The 19162-nt window shown below is 36.6% G+C and overlaps 1 protein-coding gene across 1 annotated transcript; it reads left to right on the plus strand.

The window, feature by feature from the left end:
* On the plus strand, positions 9104 to 14947 carry LOC107643782 (serine/threonine-protein kinase STN7, chloroplastic). Its single transcript, XM_016347522.2, has 10 exons — positions 9104 to 9655; positions 10026 to 10109; positions 10495 to 10614; positions 10759 to 10857; positions 11106 to 11274; positions 11502 to 11595; positions 12898 to 12991; positions 13114 to 13170; positions 13549 to 13962; positions 14493 to 14947. The coding sequence occupies exons 1-10, from the start codon at positions 9212 to 9214 to the stop codon at positions 14658 to 14660; spliced, it is 1743 nt and encodes a 580-aa protein (XP_016203008.1). The 5' UTR covers positions 9104 to 9211; the 3' UTR covers positions 14661 to 14947.

Genomic DNA, 19162 nt, shown 5'->3' on the forward strand with positions numbered 1-19162 from the left:
AAATCCTCTATTATTCTTGGTAGACCCTTTCTAGCTACAGGTAGAGCTTTGATTGATGTGCAAAAGGGTGAATTAACCCTGAGGGTCAATGAAGAATAGGTGGTCCTAAATATTTTTGAAGCCCTCAAGCACCCTAATGATTCTGAGGGGTGTATGAAAATAGATGTTATTGAACCACTTATTCAAGAAGTATTGGAAGCTGAGGTACTTGATGATATTCTGGATCCTATTTCTGAATATGAATTAGTTGAAGTTGATGATTCACCACCCCAAAAGGAGTTGATGAACACGCCAATAAAGGAGGAGGAAGTCCCCAAGCTTGAACTCAAACCTTTACCTCCTTCTCTGAAATATGTGTTCTTGGGTGGAAATGATTTATATCCAGTGATTATTAGCTCTTCTCTGAAGCCTGAAGAAGAAGAAGCACTTATTTCAGTGCTCAAGAGCCATAAAACAGCTCTTGGGTGGACCATTAGTGACTTGAAGGGGATTAGTCCAACCAAGTGCATGCACAAGATCCTCTTTGAAGATGATGCTAAACCAGTTGTGCAACCACAAAGGAGACTCAATCCAACTATGAAAGAGGTGGTCCAAAAAGAGGTAATAAAACTATGGGAAGCAGGCATTATTTACCCTATTTCTGACAGTCCTTGGGTAAGTCCTGTACATGTAGTTCCCAAGAAAGGAGGGATGACAGTGATCAAGAATGAAGAGAATGAGCTTATTCCTACAAGAAAAATCACAGGATGGAGAATGTGTATAGACTACAAGAGGCTCAACACTGCTACAAGGAAGGATCACTTTCCCCTGCCTTTCATTGATCAGATGCTTGAGAGGTTAGCTGGTCATGCATTTTATTGCTTTCTAGATGGCTATTCTGGATATAACCAAATTTCAGTGGACCCTCAAAATCAAGAGAAGACAACATTCACATGCCCCTTTGGATTATTTGCCTACAGAAGAATGCCTTTTGGACTTTGCAATGCTCCAGCAACTTTTCAGAGGTGTATGCTTTCAATTTTTTCTGATATGGTTGAAAAGTTTATTGAGGTATTTATGGATGACTTTTATGTCTTTGGTAATTCTTTTAAATCCTGCCTTAAGCATTTATCTCTTGTCTTGAAATGGTGTCAAGAATCAAACCTTGTTTTAAATTGGGGAAAATGTCATTTTATGGTTACAGAAGGTATTGTTCTTGGACACCGGATTTCAAGTAAGGGAATTGAGGTTGATAGAGCAAAGGTGGAGGTAATTGAAAAATTACCACCACCAACTAATGTTAAGGTAGTCAGGAGTTTCTTGGGTCATGCAGGATTTTATAGAAGATTTATAAAGGATTTTTCTAAAATTGCTAAACCTTTAAGCAACCTGTTGGTTACTGATGTTCCTTTTGTCTTTGATTCTGATTGTTTGCATGCTTTTGAAACTCTGAAAGCAAACCTTACCTCTGCTCCCATTATAGCTCCCCCTGACTGGGATTTACCATTTGAATTAATGTGTGATGCTAGTGATTTTGCTATAGGAGCTGTTTTAGGACAGAGGCATGGTAAGCTTGTACATGTCATTTACTATGCCAGTCGTGTGTTAAATGATGCTCAAAGGAATTACACAACTACAGAAAAAGAATTATTAGCTGTTGTGTATGCTGTTGATAAGTTTGGGTCCTATTTACTTGGTTCTAAGGTTATTGTTTACACTGATCATGCTGCTTTGAAGTACCTTCTAACCAAACAGGATTCTAAAGCAAGATTAATCAGATGGGAGTTGCTCCTTCAGGAGTTTGATATTGAGATAAAAGACAGGAAAGGGTCAGAAAATCAAGTAGCTGACCATCTCTCTAGAATTGAGCCTAAAGCAGGAGTACAACCACCCACAGCTGTGATTGAGACGTTTTCTGATGAGTAATTGTTCCTCATTCAGCAGGCTTCATGGTTTGCAGACATTGCAAATTATAAGGCCATGAATTTTATCCCAAGGGAGTACAGTAGGCAACTAGTGAAGAAGCTATTGGCTGATGCAAAGTACTATATTTGGGAGGAACCATACCTTTTTAAAAGGTGTTCAGATGGTATCATCCGGAGATGTGTCCAGATGAAGAAAAACAGCAGATTCTTTGGCACTGTCATGGTTCTGATTATGGAGGCCACTTTGGTGGTGAAAGGACAGCTATAAAGGTCCTTCAGAGCGGGTTTTACTGGCCGACTCTCTTCAGAGACTCAAGAGCATTTGTGAAGCACTGTGACAAATGTGAAAAAGCCACAAATCTTCCTACCAATTATGAAATGCCACAGCAGGGGATCCTTGAGGTTGAGTTATTTGATGTGTGGGGTATTGATTTCATGGGACCTTTCCCACCCTCACATTTAAACAACTATATTCTAGTAGCAGTTGACTATGTGTCCAAGTGGGTGGAAGCTGTGGCTCTACCCACCAATGATGCCAAGGTGGTAATGAGTTTTCTTCAGAGGTATATCTTTAGCCGGTTTGGTGTCTCAAGGACACTCATTAGTGATGGAGGAAGTCACTTCTGTAACAGACAGTTGGACTCTCTTCTGCATAGATATGGAGTCCGTCATAAAGTGGCAACTCCCTATCACCCTCAGACAAGTGGACAAGTTGAAGTTTTCAACAGAGAACTTAAGAGGATTCTAGAGAAGACCGTCAGTGTTTCAAGAAAGGACCGGTCTAGGAATCTTGATGATGCTCTCTGGGCATACCAGACAGCGTACAAGACTCCAATTGGCATGTCCCCATATCATTTGGTATATGGCAAAGCCTGTCACTTGCCAGTCGAGCTAGAGCACAAGGCTTACTGGGCAATCAAGTACCTAAATCTTGATTCAGAAGCTGCAGGAATTAAGCGAATGCTTCAGTTGAATGAGCTTGATGAATTCAGATATTCAACTTATGAGAATGCCAAGCTCTATGAGGAGAGAACCAAGCTACTGCATGACAAAAAGATTGCCATCAGAGTCTTTGAGCCAGGACAGAGAGTGCTTCTATATAATTCAAGGCTCAAATTCTTTCCCAGGAAGCTGAAATCTCGGTGGTAAGGACCGTTTGTAGTTATCAGAGCTTCACCATATGGTCATGTGGAAATATAGGAAGAGAATTCTGACAGGAAATTTACAGTGAATGGCCAGAGGCTGAAGCACTATCTTGGAGGCGAGATTGATCACCAGAGGTCCACTCATCTGCTGAACTAGCAGAACTGACCGTCAAGCTAATGACGTTAAAGAAGCGCTTGTTGGGAGGCAACCTGATAAATTCGTATCCTTAGCTATTTTTCGTAGTAGTAGTTTTCTTCCTTATTTGATTTTTACTAAGTTTTTACTGTTTTTCAGATCATGCAACTATCTTAGAATAGGAGCCAGATAATTTATAAAAAAAGAGAGAGAATAGCACCCGACGCTCAAGCATCGCCGACGCGTACGCGTCAGATGGGTGTGCATAAAAAATAAGAATGAACAGAGAGTTGCGCGGGAGTGGCGCAAGAATGATGCCTTTCGCACAAACAAGCCCACGCGTATGCGTACCCCACGCGTGCACGTCATTCGTGATTTTGGCACTCCACGCGTACGCATCATCGACGTGTACGCGTGACCTTAAAAATCGACGTAAATAAGTGTTTGGGCAGAGAGTTGTGCTGGCTTGGGGCTGGAAGTGTGCTAGAAGCACAAAACTTGTTCATGCGTACGCGTCCTTGATGCATGCGCGTCATCTGCACAAATGGCCATCCAACATAAACTTCCTCAGGAGAGTGAGATGCCAATTGGTGCGCTCTCAATTGCGTTGGAAAGTAGACATCTTGGGTTTTCCAGCAATATATAATAGTCCATACTTTGCCCGAGATTTGATGGTCCAAACTGGCGTTAAACGCCAGCCAAAGACCATTTTCTGGAGTAAAACGCCAGAACTGGCACCAAAATTGGAGTTAAACACCCAAACTGGCACCCAAGCTGGCGTTTAACTCCAAGAATGGCCTATTCACGTGAAAGCTTCAATGCTCAGCCCTAGCACACACCAAGTAGGCCCCGGAAGTGGATTTTTGCACTATCTGCACTTAGTTACTCATTTTCTGTAAACCTAAGTTACTAGTTTAGTATAAAAACTACTTTTAGAGATTCATTTTGTAACTCATGACATTTTTTACATTTCATATTGTATCTTCTACAGCATGAGCCTCTAAACCCCATAGGTAGGGGTGAGGAGCTCTGCTGTGTTTTAATGGATTAATGCAATTACTACTGTTTTCTATTCAATCACGCTTGATTCTATTCTAAGATACTCACTTGTACTTCAATCTAGAGAATATGATGATTCGTAACACTCATCATTATTCTCAATTCTATGAACGCGTGCCTGACAACCACTCCCATTCTATCTGAGCTCAACGTAGTCATTGGGTGACAGCTTGAGTGCGTATCTCTTGGGTCTCTAATCCACGGACCGAGTCCGTGGGATTAGAATCTTCGTGGTAGAGGCTAGAACCAATTGGCAGCATTCCTGGGATCCGAAAAGTCTAAACCTTGTCTGTGGTATTCCGAGTAGGATCTGGGAAGGGATGACTATGACGAGCTTCAAACTCACGAATGTTGGGCGCAGTGATAGTGTGCAAAAGGATAGAGAGATCCTATTCCAACACTAGTGAGAACATACAGATGATTAGCCGTGCGATAGCTGTATGACGAACAGAACTCTCGCGCGGTCTAGAATTTTCACAATTAAGTTCTCGTTGCAAGTATAGCTTCTAGACTGACAAGAAATCCTTTCGTGCAAAAGTTTTGGTTGTCACAAGTAACAAACCCCTAATGAAATTGATAACCGAAGTATTTAAACATCGGGTCATCTCTCAAGGAATTGCAGGGAGGTGTATTTATTATTGGTTATGGAAGATTATCTTTTTGGGGTTTTTGAATAATGAACAGGAAAAGTAAATTGCAAGAATTAAAATAATAACTAATAAAGCTCTTAGCAAGATATGAAAATTGGAAATCCCATCCTAGTTATCCTTATCAATTGTGATGAGAATTGTTTATTGCTCCCTCTTAGTTAACCCTTACTAAATAAAGAAAAGTCAAGTGGACTAATCAATTTGATTCCTCAAGTCCTAGTCAACTTCTATGGAAAGACTAGCTTTAGAGGGATCCAAATCAACCAGCAAATTTCAATTATCAATCAACAATGGAGTTTGATAACTCAAGTGTCACCAATTAATCAGTTTAAGCTAAGAATGTAAAAAGCTAAATTAAAATCATAAATCTGGAATACCTCAATTTGCATTAAACAAAAATTCAAATCTAACATAAAGAGTTCATAAGCCAATTTGGCAATATAAGTAATTACCAAGAGAAATAAAGAAACCAAAGTATTAGAATAAATAAAAGTAGAAGAGAAACATAAATTAAAGGAACATTGAACCTGGAATTGAGGAGAAATAATCCTAAAACTAAGAGAAATCATAAATCCTAAAACCTAGAGAGAGTAGAGAGCCTCTCTCTCTAGAAAACTACATCTAAAACCTAAGATTGTCAATTATGAATGTTGTTCTAATGAATGAATGGATTCTCCCACTTTATAGCCTCTAATGTGTATTTTCTGGGCCAAAAACTGGGTCAGAAACAGCCCAGAAATTGTCCCCAGCAATTTCTGATACGTCCCGCACGCAGCACTGTCACGCGTACGCGTCGTCCACGCGTATGCGTGGATTGATTTTTCTCCAGGTCACGCGTGCACGTGATCCACACATGGGAGTCACCTATCTTTAAGGCAGCTATGGTAAATTATATATCGTTGCGAAGCCCTGGATGTTAGCTTTCCAACGCAACTGAAACTGCCTCATTTGGACCTCTGTAGCTCATGTTATGACCGTTTGAGTGCGAAGAGGTCAGGCTGGACAGCTTAGCAATTTCTTCAACTTCTTGTATTCCTTCCACTTTTGCATGCTTCCTTTTCATCCTCTAAGCCATTCCTGCCTTATAAATCCTGAAATCACTTAACACACATATCAAGGCATCGAATGGTAATAAGAAGGGATTAAACATAGCAAAATTAAGGCCAAAGAAGCATGTTTCCAATCATAGCACAAGATTAGGAAGGAAAATGTAAAACCATGCAATTAGTATGAATAAGTGTGCAAATACTTGATAAAAACCACTCAATTGAGCACAAGATAAACCCTAAAATAATGGTTTATCACTGTACCTGGTATTTTTCATCTGAGACGAGAAATTCGACAGTTGATTAGCCGTGCAGAAACCGTACCTAGTATTTTTCATCTGAGAGGATCATACAGCTTGCCATTGAAGGAAGCCATGCGTGTTTGGAGAAGAAGACAGTAGAAAAGCAGAGATTCAGACAACAGAGCATCTCTGAAACCTCAACCTGTTCCTCATTACTGAATCACAAGTACTATTTATTTCATGTTATTTACTTTTCATAAACAAAATCATTCTTATCATTAATCTCCTGACTAAGATTTACAAGATAACCATAGCTTGCTTCAAGCCGACAATCTCCGTGGGATCGACCTTTACTCACGTAAGGTATTACTTGGACGACCCAGTGCACTTGCTGGTTAGTTGTGCGGAGTTGTGAAAAGTATGATCACAATTTCGTTCACCAATGAACACGACTAGAGGAGAACGACAAAGGCAATGCAAATCAACAACAAAAGAATGACGATAGGGTTTCAGGGTTTAGAGTTTTAGGGTTTATGGGTTCATGGTTCAGTGTACAGGAGTTCAGTGTGTTTCAAACTTTCGGTTCGCTCCGTGTATTAATTTCGGTTCACCGTGTTCATGGTTGAGGGTTTAGGGGCCAGGGTTCAGGGTTTTAGGAGTTTTGGGTATACAGTAGGGTTCAAGGTTTAGGGTTCAGGGTTTAGAGTTTAGCATTCAGGGTTCAGAGTTCAGTGTTCAGGGTTCGGGTACAAGTTTTAAGGTTTAGGGTTTATGGTTTAGCGTTCAGGGTTCAGAGTTCAGAGTTCAGGATTCGGGTTCAGGGTTTAGGGTTTAAGGTTTAGGTTTTAGGGTGTAGGGTTTATGGTTTAGGGTTTTAGGGATTTAGGGTTTATGGGTTCAGGGTTCAGGGTTCTGGTTTTAGTGGTTAGGGTTTAAGGTTTAGGGTTCAGTGTTTAGGGGTTCATAATTTTTTCATAAACAGGAGAGAGATTTGGATTACTCTTCTGAAACGAATTAAACTGACAAAGTTTGGATTATTCAATTTTGAATCGAATTGAATGGAATGTAATTGCTAATTTGAATTGAATTAAATGGACAGAGGTGTACTGAATTGAATTGAATTGAATTGATAATATGTAAATTGTAGGCAGCGTTATTTGAATTTGATTTTATATAATGGATTATGTTTCGTTCACTCAGTACTATACAATTGTTTCACCATGAGTACTGTGTTCGGTTCACCATGAGTACTGTGTTCGGTTTATTCTGCAGAAAGCTGTTTGAATTTGATTTTATATAATGAATTATGTTTCGTTCACTCAATACTATACAATTGTATTGTGTTCGGTTCACCATGAGTACTGTGTTCGGTTCATTCTGCACTATTCAAAACTCTTCTTCCTCACCTTCTACTGCTTCTTCACCAGAGAGAGAAGGAGGAAAAGATAAAAAAAATACAGCAGCAACAAGAACAAAAGAATGACGATAAGAAGAAAACACGTGAAGAAGAAGGAATGTAAAAAAGGAGGAGAATGAGGAACGCGAAGAAGAAGGCGAAGAAGAAGAAGACGCTCCGTGCGTAAACGAACGTGAAGAAGAAGAAGAAGAAGACGAACGTGAAGAAGAAGAAGAAGAAGAAGAAGAAGAAGAAGAAGAAGAAGAAGAAGAAGAAGCGTGGGGGAGAAGAAGCGGTGGGCAAGAGCGATTTTGTGTGTGTTGGGCGCGTGTATTTCACGTTTCATTTAATGGTATTGATTTTTTTGGTATTGGGCTAACTTAATTATATGGTTACAAGGATGTGTAGCATTTCTAATAAATAAATATTATATTATAATTACTTTACTAAACTAAGGTCATTACCATACTCGATGCAATCTGTAGCTGAAATTTATGATGCACGTTCTCTGAGCTGCGGGACTCACTGCTGAACTCTCCTGGTACAAGCTGCAACGGTTGAATAGCTCCTCACGCATGAACGGCACAGCAGTTCGCACCAAAGCGGGACACGTTTCACCAGCACCACAGAATTTTCCATTTAGTATCTATCCGTGACCGATATTATTCCTTAATCCATTTCCCAAAATCCTCAGCCACAATAAATAGTTAAATACTGAAATAATAACTATCAATATGCAGATATAATAAATATAAATATAACACACACACACAATAATCGTATAATAAAGATTTAAATCAGAGATTATAATATAAGAAAATTTTTTTACCTGATTGAATTTTCTAATATCTATTATATTTTTTATCGTCTCGTTATTTAGTAATGATATATGGTTTTAATCAATACAAATTAAAGTGATAGGAGAAAGATTTATATGTTTCCTAGAATATATTTAATTCATCTCGAAATCAATTACAATTATTCATACTCATATAGACACTGTAGAATTGGTAATACTAAGTGCATGTTTGGGCGCTATTATTTTGTTAAAAAAAGATCTTTTTTCAATAAAAAAAGATCTTTTTTTATTTTTTAACGTGTTTGGTAAATTTCTAGTAGTAAAAGTAAAAGCACTAGTAAAATAAAAAAAAATCTTTTTTGAGAAGCTGTAATTTACATCTTTTTTTAAAAGATCTTTTTTCCTTAAAAAAAAAATATTTTTCATGTAATAAATAAAAAAAAGTATTTTTATATTGTTATACCCAAACATAATTGATTGATAAAAAGACCTTTTTATATGAGATATCCAAACATAAAATTACTTTTACTTCTCCATAAGATCTTTTAAAAAAAGATAACTCGAAAAAAGATATTTTTTAAAAAACTCACCCAAACAAGCCCGATAAGAAGTATATAATGAAAACTTGAAAAGTTAAAACAAAAGAAAAATGAATTGTTCCCTCACTGTTGTTGATTTGATATTAGTGTTTGCAATTTAAAATAAACAAAAAGGAAATCAAAAAATGAAAAAGAAACTTGTGGTCTAAAACGGAAGGAGAAAAGAAACAATGAAGTGAAGTTCTCCGCCATTTTTTCTACCACAAAGCCAGGAAGTGTAAACTGAGGAACTGGCATGGCCACTGTAGCAACAAGTGGAATAGGAGCAGGGTTAACAAAGCTCCAAGCAAACAAAGGAAAGCACAACAAATCCCTCTTTCTGGGCCATGGATTCAGAATCAAACCTTCTTCTCTACCATGCAGCAGTAGAAAGAAGCCTCCTTTTCAAGTGTTTGCATTAGGTGGTGGTGGTGGTGCAAGTGAATGGGTTCTTGATTCCATTCACAACCTCTTTGTGGGTGTTGGGGTTGGTCTCCCTTGCACTGTGATGGAGTGTGGGGACCTAATTTATAGGAGCACACTACCAAAGTCAAATGGGTTGACTCTTACAGTTCCTGGTGCGGTTCTTGCTTTGAGTGCTCTCTCTTACCTTTGGGCCACACCTGGGGTTGCACCTGGTTTCTTTGACATGTTTGTTCTTGCTTTTGTTGAGAGATTGTTCAGACCCACTTATAGAAAGGTCACTCAGTTCAACTTCATTTCTTTTTCTTTATGTTACTTTAGCCAATTCTTATTTTCATTCTATAATATCTCTTATTTCGTTACTTATATAGAAGTAAAAATTATGGTTGATTAATTAGTACTTCACTGTTAAGAATTTACATTACTTTTGATTTTAGTATATGTCCATTTAGCTAGAGTGCACCATGGATAATGCTACTATAAAATATTTAGATGTTAATGGTTTAAATGTTAAATATGACCCACTACTTGTTTGATTCATCGCGTCATGACTCAACAATGCTTGGTTCATATAGGTTAATTGTTAATATTGCTTCTGCTCTTGATTGTAACTGTTATTGCTGACGTTGGTTTATTGTTTTTGGCAGGATGACTTTGTTGTGGGCAAGAAGTTAGGGGAGGGATCCTTTGGAGTAGTTTATAGAGCAACACCGTCCAAGCCCTCTTCAAAGGTATTAATTAATTACTATTCTATTTGGAAGCTACTATGGTCCTTTGCAGATCCTATGTTAATGCAGGATGCTTGTGGGCTGCCTATTTGGAAGCTACTAGAATAATGGAGTTTCTCACTTATGTTTTTTTTGCCTTAGTTGGTTCTTGCTTGCATTTTTCATGGTGCACTTTACTAGATCATTGAATTTTCATGTCATTTGTTTATGAATTTTTTTTTTTTTTTGAAAACGGTGTCATTTTAAGTTTAATTGCTCATGAATATCATGCTTTCAAGAAACAAAAATGAGTGGCATATGTGCCTCAGCACCTGTGAGATTTAGAAATGTTAGATTGCTTGAATAGTATTGGTATGACTTATGCTTCTATTTTGGTTCTCAATGGAAGGAAGGTGACTTAGTCTTGAAGAAAGCTACTGAATATGGTGCCGTAGAAATTTGGATGAATGAGCGCGTACGGAGAGCTTGTGCAAGCAGCTGCGCAGATTTTCTATACGGGTTTCTTGAGGTGTTGCTCAATTAAAACTACTACTTCTTCATGAACTTCACTATCATAGTTGTATGGAGAAATTAAAGACATTTTTCAGTTACATAAGTTCACAGTTTAGTTTTAGTTATAGCAGTTGTCCTCATAATCACAAACCATTTGCAGAGCTCTTCAAAGAAGGCTCCCGAATACTGGCTTATATGGCGGTTTGAAGGGGATGCTACCCTAGCTGACTTGCTGCAGAGTAGAGAATTTCCATACAATGTTAGTAGTCTCGTTACTCGTCGTGATGCAAATCATCAATTTTAATAGTATTAAGTATTAACCTTACAATTTTCTGATAAAGTAGTAGGAAATTATTACAATAATATTCCGTAGCCTTTACTCATTATTTCACTATGTTTCTGAAGCGTTTTGTTCATATTAAACTCTTCAATTTTATGCTTTATTGGTAAGTCATGAATGCTTATGTCTCCGGTATCAGCCATAGTGATTAGTGCCGCAAATTACAGGTTGAAACATTAATTCTGGGTGAGGTTCAGGACTTGCCGAAGGGAGTCGAAAGAGAAAACAGAATTATTCAAACAATCATGAGGCAACTGTTGTTTGCATTAGACGGTCTTCACTCAACTGGCATTGTGCATAGGGATATTAAGCCACAGAACATTATTTTCTCTGAAGGTAAGAATCTGAACCTTGCATATCTTATTTTTTTCCCTCCCTGATGAAAAGTTTTCATAATCAAAGTTAAGATCAGGGTTTCTTTTGTTTAGTATGTCTTTTATTGAGTCTTTATTTTGTGTTATTGTTTACCTTGTAATAAACTCCACTTTATTGTGCTGAGCTCCTTCTTTCAAGAAGAAAAAACCCCTATTAAGATCTTGTTTCCTTTCTAATCCTGGGATCAGGGTCGCGAACATTCAAAATCATTGATCTTGGAGCTGCTGCAGACCTGCGAGTTGGCATTAACTATATTCCCAAGGAGTTTCTCTTGGATCCAAGGTATCTTCTTCGACATTTGATAAAAAAATAGCACTGTTGCCTGCTTTCAAAAGGAGAAAAAATATTAAGAAAAGAAAAGAAATCTACTGTTGGAATTTTTTATTTGATATGCTTAATGAGTTTAGTAATGGGTTCTTTTCATTTTTCTTTTAGTGGAATTAGAAAATGGAAGCTTTTATTTTTTTTTTATTTATGAACTATTTCAAAAATTTCCCTTTAAAGCCATCAACACTTTCTGCCTCATTTCCTTTAAGGCCCCGTTCCCACATCGCATACTCATTCTCATTCTCATTCCAACAAGTCGCCATATTGAAATAAGAGAGTGAATGTGACCAATTAATTGCTGAAGGAGTTTGAACCTAAGGCTGATTCGGGTCCAGTTTTTGTGTCGGTGATTCTCCTTCATTCTGTTAACTCCAGGGTGGTTAGTTCAGATTCCTGCAATTCTTGAGTTTGCCAATTTTCAAACAAGTGGATTTTCCATTTTGTTTCATGCACATTAGCAGCAAGAGATGAATATAGCAAGGAATGAAAACTATTGTAACTTGTGAGCTAAAAAACTGAATTATTCTATCAATGTGTATTATGCAGAAGATATACAAGGATATATATACACAGCAGATGAAGTGTAACAACTAACAACCATTCTAACAAACTCTTAACTTCACCCTAACTAACTTATAACTGAGTTTCCTTTTATGCCCCTAATAATGCAATCCTCTACTTTGCTCTTATATACATTTTCTTCTTAGCAATTGAGATCCAGATGTACATGGATTAATGAATAAATGAATGAATGATCCTAATTAATTTCTTGTTTACGTTTACTAGCTAGTACTGTTGCCAAGTTCTTTTGGTTGGTTTGGATTATTATTGGAATTTATTTGTATATTTCTGTTTTTAATCAAGCTCTCAATTAATGAGAATCAGTTCTGTTTTCAAGGCATCAAGTTAATGAGTTTTTTATGATGCTAGTTAATGAGGCAAGTCGAAAATTAGGTCTCGGTTGTTCACGTATTTGAGGTTTCATTAATATGCATTCTTATCCCTTTTGAAGTGGCAATCAAAGTTGGGAGTATCCTTACTGAAACAACAAGCTATGCAATCACAGACTAACTACATTAATTTATTAATTGTAAAGCCAAATTTAGAGAGATTACATTAATGTCTAATGTACACAGATTTAAAGTAGATGAAATTCAAAGTTCATGAAATTTTATTACAGCTTTAATTGTGTACTAATAATTTGAATGAAATTGTATTTCTAAAATGCGCATATGGCTTCTATGATTTTTACCTCAGATATGCCGCACCAGAGCAATATATCATGAGCACACAAACTCCATCTGCACCCTCGGCTCCTGTAGCAACTGCACTCTCACCGGTTTTATGGCAGGTTAAATATTGCTTACGAATCATCTGCAGTTAAATTATCATTTATAATTTTATATTATGTATTTTTCTTTATGATTTAATGATGTCTTTTTTGCTCATGATGGTTTTCTTTGTTTCTAACAGTTGAATTTGCCCGACAGATTTGATATCTATAGTGCTGGTCTGATCTTTCTTCAAATGGTGAGTAACAAATATTGATGAACTTGTGACGGCTTCTGTTCTTATTACTGGAATTAATCAGTCAATATCTGTAATTGATTTCACATGAATGTTAGATGAATCATTATAAATCACCTCATGGACATAGACGACTGCATGTCACTATGTCAGTAGCTTTAAGTTAAAGACTTTGTTTATACATATGCACATCTTTTTGTTAATCCTATTGTGTTGATCTATTATGAAATGTTGCTATCCTTGTTGATAATTTTCCATATATCTGGACCAGATTTTTAATTAGGGGAAACATTTAAACGATGGCGACAAGTAATTCAATGTGCCATATGATAAAGCTGGTATTTCAAATATCTCATGCTTTATACTATTATTCTCTTATAGGCATTCCCGGGTTTACGCACCGATAATGGCCTTATACAATTCAACCGTCAATTAAAGAGGTGCGACTATGACTTGGTTACTTGGAGAAAAAGCGTAGAGCCTCGATGTGGCCCTGAACTTAGGAGGGGATTTGATTTGTTGGATTTAGATGGTGGAATAGGATGGGAACTTCTGACATCAATGGTTAGATACAAAGCAAGGCAAAGGCTGAGCGCAAAAGCGGCATTGACTCATCCTTTCTTCGATAGAGAAGGTTTGTTGGCACTATCTTTCATGCAAAATCTGAGGCTGCAGCTCTTACGAGCGACTCAGCAGGATTACGGAGAAGCTGCCAAGTGGGTCACTGAGCTAATGGCAAAATCAGGAACTGAGAAGGATGGTGGATTCACTGAAGCTCAGCTCCTTGAACTAAAAGTATATATCATGTTCTTCATTATTTAAATAAGTTTTTTGTGGTTTAAAATTAGCGATATATAATTTTGGTTTTGTAAAAACTTTTCTTGTGGTCTTGATCCGAAAATTTTTCAAAAGTGAAATCGATTCATATGTCATTCGACATATACGGATCAACTAGGTGAGATGGTTACATATCCTTTGAAGGTGGCTACTTAAAGATGATATTATGTATCATTAGATAGTTTAGTCAAACATGTTCAGTCAAATATGTCAAACCATCTATCAGTTCATAATATCATCTTCACATGAAGATGTATTCATTGAAGTAACCACCTACTTTGAATTATGGATAAGAAATCGATCTGTATGTGGGATGATGTCAGAGTCCAATTATGCCTACTTCTGAAAACTTTTTGGACCAAAACCACAAGGAAAATTTTATAGGCACCAAAACCGTAAATCACTTATTTAACTCCATCTTAAGCAGTGGTATAAAGTTCAGTTTTTATTTGCTATCTTGTCTTACGTAATTTCCTCCTTCCTTATAGGAAATTGAACCCAAGAAGAAGAAGAAGGCTAATGCACAGAGAAACGCTCTAGCTTCTGCACTTAAACTTCAGAGGAAAATCATTAAAACCTTAAATGAGAGTATGGATGAGCTCAGCAGACGCAGGAAAAGCATTTGGTGGAGCAGGTGGATCCCAAGAGAGGAATGAGAAATTGTAAATACTTTTATATATGCTCAGTTTTTTATTTTTAAAATTTTGTCTATAGTTTGTATATCAACATTAATTATAATGTTCAGATAGAAAAAAAATTGTTTGTTGTGTATTTAAAAATAAAAGACACGAGACTAACTGGAATACTACATTACTTTTGCCATTAGCTAACTGGAATCTTATGGATGCAATTGCAAGCATGCTTGGATTCTTTTAACCGTTAGCGCAGACATTCGTTGTATGCATTTGGTTATATTTGCTTGGGTGTGATAAATTTTTGTGCTCGTTAATTGTGTATGTGTTCTTGCTATATATGTGATTTGTTTTGTGAATTGATCTTGCATTAAATTGAATGTGCTTGTTGGTTGAACCGAGATAGTGGAAGTAAGGGTGTTGTGAGACCATAGAATGATGGCTATTGGATCAAGTAAACCCTTTATTTAGCGTTTATGGTAGCTGAAGGGCTCCTCCTCTCCTACGTTCTCTGCTTCGGGTCTTCCTCTCTACTTTTCTTCTTCCAATTATTTGCTCTCCCCTCTTTCCAATGACTTTCTTCTCCGGCGGTGGATTTAGCAGCAGCGGTGGCCTCCATCACTGTCGTCACCTCCTTCCTCTTCCTTTCTCTCTTGGTGTAGCCTCCTTTCTTCTTGACTGTTCTATTTTCTCTCTTCAATTGATTCAGCGGCGACGACAACCTCTCTCACTGCGGCCGTCGCCTCCGTTGTCTCCCTCTTCTGCTTCTTCCATCGCGCTTCCCTTCACCGGCGTGGTTTCTTCTTCACTGCTACGGTGGGAAAGTGGGCTGTAAGGAGAATATGTGAGAGGAGAGAAAATGGACGGGCTTCGAAGAGAAATAAATCCCAAATTTGAAATTTGAATTCTCACTGAAATTTGGTTTGCCGCTCTATACGATGGATAAAACGGTGGTCAAGCTAGTGTGTAATCTAGACGCAGCAAAGAACCAAAGGTCAAGAAAAGAGAAAATTGATTTTTGGTTATATTTACATGTGCCACTTGTTGATTATACAAAGCGCTACTTGTTATTCAACAAACCTATACACTTGTCAGTCAACAAACCAACTACTACTTTCTTATTATATATTAATAGATTTGCGATTGATTCCATCATTTGAAGCTTTTGCAACAATGTGCTTTCGGGTTGCCCTATAAGTGTTTGCGATCAATTGCCACCGACAATGTTCTCCTCTGCTTCTCTAACCTCACAACTCCGTCAATGCATCACGTCCTCCCATGCGCTTCTCAATATCGGCCCTTATCACCAACTGCTCACTTGCTGCTACACTGACATTTCGCCGAAAATTATCGTCGCGTTGACGGTTGGAAGATTCTCAGCAAACCTTCCCAAAACGACCACGTTCTTTATCACCAATAACTTGTATATTCAAATTCTTAATTACATTGGTTTAGTGATCTTAAACATCTACCATACATCTTTTAGAGAATTTACTGTGATTAGCCGGGTCAATGGCTTTGATCTTCTAACATATTCCTACCAGATGTCATATTTGGATTGGCTATTACTTCTTAGCCACGTTAGCCACGGTTCTCCCATATCCACCATAGACGTCACTATAATAATAATAAGAATTGATCCGTTGGCTATAACTCGGCTCAAATAAATTTATAAATCGGAATATAATTAAAACTAAATAAATACGTGCTATATCAGGAGTACGTGGAGAGTACATATTTTGCTCTTCTAACAGATTTATCCTATCAAATCAAACAACTACATGCCAACCCAAATCTCTCTAATTGCACTATCACAAATTCTAACCACCAAAGCACTAAACGAAGACCCCGTCAAAGTAGCAGCAAAGATACGAATAACAAATAACAAACCTCACAAACAATTCTATATATACTAGCAAGCCACTAAGCTAGAGGTACGCAATACATTCAGTCTTACTCTGAATTACTTTACACTAGGTGCCAAACGCCGTCTCCCCAGCACACAAACGACGTTCCACACTTTGTGCTCCAAGGAAAGCCGGTTCGAACTCCCACTAGACGGCGACATTCCACACTTTGTGCTCCAAGGAAAGCCGGTTCGAACTCCCACTAGACGAGCTATACCTCGGAGCGTCTGGATCCACACAGGAACATTTGGCGCCCACCGTGGGGCCGTATATCTAACCCCACCATCTTTTATGCCTGATTTTTTACCTTTTTTTACAGGATATAATTAATGGCTGAAGAGCAAAATCTCGCAACGCACTATAAATTTCAAATTTTTCGGTAACATTATTTAGCGGTATGCAGTTTTAGTTACATGCCACACAGTTTCGATTTTTATATTTACAACAAAAATGTTGGCTTCGTAAGATTATATAACTATTTGACCAAATAGCAAAATTAATTTCATTATCTTTGATCAAGAATAAAATTCCATAGCATCTAAACGATTTGAACATGAATAATTTCGTACTTTCAAGATGTTAGTTCAAAGACTTATCATCTATTCTACTCGTTTAGTAACAGGGAATCCTTCAAACTCATTTAGAATTCATATATTATTTGTGAATACAGTTCGGCCTTATTTTTTATTTCAGATTGCTTTACCGCCTTTACTCTATTCACAATATTTATTCTTATACTAATTATTCTTTTCCTTTTTATAACAATTTTTAATTAGTTTTCAATAAGGTAGCATAAATGCAAAATTACTCATTTTTATTGACAATTGTTATTAACACAATGAGATACATTTATTCTCAATTGTTTTTATCTATCGCAAATTTCTATTGTTAATAAGTACTATTCTGTTTTTCAATTGCATTTTGATTGCTCAATACTCATGCTATACTATTTGTGTTGTTCCTTCGTTAATTTCAATTATTTGTTTCTTCGGCTTTAGCCAATAAAATATGCAAGGTGATGACCACACCTTGAAAAAATAATGACTGTGGTAATAGTTACTCCAAACCCATCAATAGATGAAATAAATTCTGCCAAATGCTCTGATAACATTAACATTATCTAACGGTACACAATATTTAACTATATATCTCATATCTACATTTTCAGTTCCCATGTTTTTCTTAGAAGTTTTAAATTAGTACAATTATGCACGTATTTGGTCAAATAAATTGATTTTATTATTTCTGATATATAACCAAGAGTTGAATCATATATGAATCTAAGTCAACTTACAAATTTTTCCCGTTCTTGTTTACATTGCCATGACTATAATTATTATTATTATTTTTTTCTTTTGAAACCACTTTTTGATTGCTCAGTTCTTTTATTTTCTTCAATTATTTTGCTCCCGTAATAAAGGGATTAGGTTATAGTTTTAACCAACGAATTCAAAACATGAATTTACAATATAATAAAAAAATTCAAAAATTAAATTGAATGACAAGTGAGAGACGAAAACTTCAATATATAAAATTGACAAGTCTTATATTACGGTGAAACAAACAGCATAACTTCTGCTTACATAATTCTTTTATTTCAATCTTCAATACGACATGGCCTCTTATAAGGCATACGCTAACCTGTATACTTGAATCATTTTACCTTAATGTATCTTACCATTTCATATACCAACCTTGACATGTTATATTTAGTTCTATTTTATTAATCTGTATTTCATTGTTGATGGACCTTCTGGTATTATTTTTTCTATTATATATTTCTGCGTCAAAATCTTATATACAGGATAATACAATTACGTCGATAAAAAAAAAATCAGACAATGCTATAGATTATCTCACCAAAATAATTGTAGCAACAGTACCGCCATGCGCATTACAACTCCGACAATTTGCACTTTTTAATGACCACTCGACACCAAAATCAATATACAAAGACTAGCCTAATAGATATATCATAACCTAGCTTATAAGACGACAATATGGTGATGTGTTATTTCTTCATTAATGAAATATCTTTACTCTTTTACTTTCCATTTTTCTATCATTTTCATCATTCCTAATTGATCTATAAGTATCTCATACACGATAAATATAAACCGCTCCGCTACGAATCTTCAAATCATGTACAAATCTTCGACCAAGATATACTCCCCCATAAAGCACGTTACCAAGTTACATATCACCAATTCTTTTCATACTAAAACAAACTTACAATTTGGATGGTCAAATTCCAAAAGCAAATAACAAATCCATTGACATTGAGTCATCGCTCAAGCTTATCTAAAAGGATATCCAATCCATTATTCAGCTCTCCTTACTAATTATAATTTGGTTTTCAAGTAAATCATGACTTTTACTCCTCTATTTTCTGAAGATACTATCCACAAACAAATATTTGCAGCTTAATCAACTAATCAAAACCGAGCTATACTTCGGTTTTCAAACGCACAAGCTACCAAGCTATCTATCAATTCAAACAAACCGACCTCTATAAGTCAAACTCATTTCAAACAACCTAACACTTGTGAGTCGGAATAATTTCAAGCAAACCGATCTATAAGTTGTACAACTCCAAATACGCTATGCCCAATTCTAAAC

Source organism: Arachis ipaensis, chromosome B05 (genome assembly GCF_000816755.2).
Source record: "Arachis ipaensis cultivar K30076 chromosome B05, Araip1.1, whole genome shotgun sequence".
Classification (NCBI taxonomy): Eukaryota; Viridiplantae; Streptophyta; class Magnoliopsida; order Fabales; family Fabaceae; genus Arachis; species Arachis ipaensis.